This window comes from Antrostomus carolinensis, unplaced genomic scaffold, assembly GCF_000700745.2.
Source record: "Antrostomus carolinensis isolate BGI_N321 unplaced genomic scaffold, ASM70074v2 scaffold16141, whole genome shotgun sequence".
NCBI classification, from domain to species: domain Eukaryota; kingdom Metazoa; phylum Chordata; class Aves; order Caprimulgiformes; family Caprimulgidae; genus Antrostomus; species Antrostomus carolinensis.
In genome coordinates this window covers 42336-45348 of record NW_010294930.1, presented here as the reverse complement: position 1 = coordinate 45348, position 3013 = coordinate 42336, and the positions used below count along the sequence as shown (strand labels likewise).

The window sequence follows — 3013 nt, the reverse complement described above, 5'->3', positions numbered from 1 at the left end:
TGAATATAGAGGACTTTCCAAACTGGGATCATGTTGGGAAGCGCAGTTGGTAGGCACTGGAGCATTTGCTACCCTGCTCTCCTTCAGGCCTGTTCAAAGCAGTGGTTGTACTGAAGGGTGTCGTGAGCGTCAGCCCTGCGGTAGCTGGGGAGGAAGGCACAGGAGAGCCTTTTCTGTGTGCCAAGAGACAGGTCTGTCCTGTCTTTCGTGGCTGTACTTGGGAGGAGCTTGCGGGGAGCAGGTCTGGATCAGACTGGCAGACTTTGCCTGACTTCTGCCCGGGAAGCTCTAGGGTAACAGGCAGGCTAAAGAGTGGTTTGTCAAGGTGTGAACCGCTATAGTGACTTCTTATTTTCACTTCCCTGTTGGACGCCTTAGGAATCTTACCCTTACAAGAGAAAATCTTATTTGCTGCTTGAGGAAGGCTGAGGGGTGGTTTTAATCAGTAATTGGAACATATGTACTCGTTTGTTCATCAGCACTTCCTGAAATAAAAAGCCTTCTTGCCTAAACTTTCAGCCGGTGCAGGTCACGTAGTCTTCTCAGGAGCAGTTGCGAGCTGCGTGGCCTGTGCTCTGTGCTGGTCTGCCTGTGTACACTGCCTGATCATGGTGGTTGCAGATGTGGTTCGAGCAGGCGAGGGAGTGTGGGGCCCCTGCAGAAAGAAGGCAGCAGCAAGCAGGCTGTGGGCCACCAGCCGTGACTCACTCCCTGTCCCTGGCTCAAGAGTTTGCCGTGAAAGCAGGTGGAGCAGAGTGCTAGCTGTGGCCTGTACAAAATGTTTCTAGTAGGTTGATTCATGGTTTTGGCCCATGATTTAAGGTTTATGCACTGAAAAAAAGAGCAATACTGAGCTTTGGTATGGTGATTTCCTGTGCGAACATCGATTACATCATTTTTGTTTGTAGTGTTAACACTAACATGAGTCTCCAAGCTGCTCAGTTAAGTTGATGTTTCTGTCAATATTAGAATTTGGAATGATGGATACTTTATTTTGCCATCCAGAGAGTAGATGCAGGAGGCTATGAGCATTAAGCCAGAATGCAGTAACCTTGCTAGAGAGGAATCCTTCTAGTGTGTTGCCAGAGGCTCTCAAGAGCAGTACTGCAGGTGCTGTCTGTGTGATAAAGATAGCTGTCAGCTGGATGGAACATTTTTGCTTTCAAAAAAAAAAAGACTAATCAGTTGCTAAAAATTCTTAGGTGTTAATACTTATTTAAATCCAGCCCAAGTTGGTTCCTCTGAGCCAGTGGGTTCTGTTAGATATTTTAAGAAATGCGGGGTTGGTACCTTCCTTGGGGAGGGTTCCTGTTGAATCAGTCCTGTTCTAACAACAATCTTTTTTTTTTTTTCTAATTTTAGGATATTTGTGAAAGATGGTGGATCGCTTGGCAAACAGTGAGGCAAATACTAGAAGAATAAGTATCGTGGAAAACTGCTTTGGAGCAGCTGGTCAACCTCTGACTATTCCTGGCCGTGTTCTGATTGGAGAGGGAGTACTAACAAAGCTGTGTAGGAAGAAGCCCAAAGCGAGGCAGTTCTTCCTATTCAATGACATTCTTGTTTACGGTAACATTGTCATCCAGAAGAAGAAATACAACAAACAGCACATAATCCCACTGGAAAACGTCACTATTGATTCCATCCAGGACGAGGGAGACTTACGGAATGGGTGGCTTATCAAGACACCGACAAAGTCTTTTGCTGTTTATGCTGCCACCGCTACAGAGAAGTCTGAGTGGATGAACCACATAAATAAGTGTGTTTCTGATTTGCTTTCCAAAAGTGGGAAGACTCCTAGCAATGAACACGCAGCTGTCTGGGTTCCGGACTCGGAAGCCACCGTGTGCATGCGCTGTCAGAAAGCTAAATTTACACCCGTCAACCGTCGCCACCACTGTCGCAAGTGCGGCTTTGTCGTGTGCGGGCCTTGCTCTGAAAAGAGGTTTCTGCTCCCCAGCCAGTCTTCCAAGCCCGTGCGAATTTGCGACTTCTGCTATGATCTTCTTTCTACTGGGGAGATGACTGCTTGTCAGTCCACTAGATCAGACTCCTACAGCCAGTCACCTAAATCATCTTTAAATGATGTATCTGATGATGACGACGATGAAGACAGTAGTGATTAAGGACCAAATGTTTTTTCCATGTGTTGCAATTTGTGTTTCAAACCGTACGGAGCTGCTTTTGGGGAAGTCTGTAGTGAGGTTCCTCAGAAAAATCCTCTTCTAGCCATAAAATATGCCTGAATATCTTCAATTGCGATGTGCCTCAATCTATGAATTTTCTAGACAATAGGTTTTTTTCACTCCTCTGCAGGGACAGACTGTTGCAAATGTTATCAGAATATTTTCCAACTTCTTATACTTGAGTTGTGTCTAGCTTAGACTTTTGTGGAAGATTGGAGAATAAGTTGTACTTTCTTAATTTAACAACCCATACTTCCTAATGCTTCATATTGATGTGTTGTTATGTGGGTTTTTTCAGAGGTGAGGAAGAAAAGTGTAGGCATGCATGAAACAGTGATCTTTTGGTTAATTCCTTAGACCATCTTGTTTTTCTAACCATGACGTATAATGAGTTGAAATGTGACATAGCTTACAAACTTAAATGTCACAAAGCTTGGAAATTGTCTTGTTTTACTCTTATTTATGACTTCCTATGCCAAGCAGTGCCTTGTACCAATCATGCTGATTCAGGAAGAAACAAACCTGTTCTGTGTTGTCTGTATTTGCCTGATGCTGGTATCTGAGAGATTGTTGGTGCTATTGAAGCTAACTGCTGTGTTCAAAGTGGAGCTTTGACCAGGTCATTACTGTACCCCGTGGTGAGTGCTGGAGACCCGAATCACACGTCCTTACCTGTGCAGGCAGACCCAAAGACTCCACAGATTCCCACAGGCTTCAGCAGGGATCTCCTTGCAGGAATTGCATTGTGGGTTGGGATCTTGGGAGGAGAAGCCTAGGGTGACTCTTCACAGGGATTTATACATTTTCTTTTCAGAACAGTTTCTAAG

General features: G+C 44.8%; 1 protein-coding gene across 1 annotated transcript; it reads left to right on the top strand.

Moving 5' to 3' along the window:
• The first annotated feature begins 1367 nt into the window (after positions 1 to 1367).
• On the top strand, positions 1368 to 2528 carry PLEKHF2 (pleckstrin homology and FYVE domain containing 2). The gene has a single exon (XM_010177811.1). It carries the CDS (start codon positions 1377 to 1379, stop codon positions 2124 to 2126), a length of 750 nt encoding a protein of 249 aa, XP_010176113.1. The 5' UTR covers positions 1368 to 1376; the 3' UTR covers positions 2127 to 2528.
• Positions 2529 to 3013: the final 485 nt, after the last annotated feature.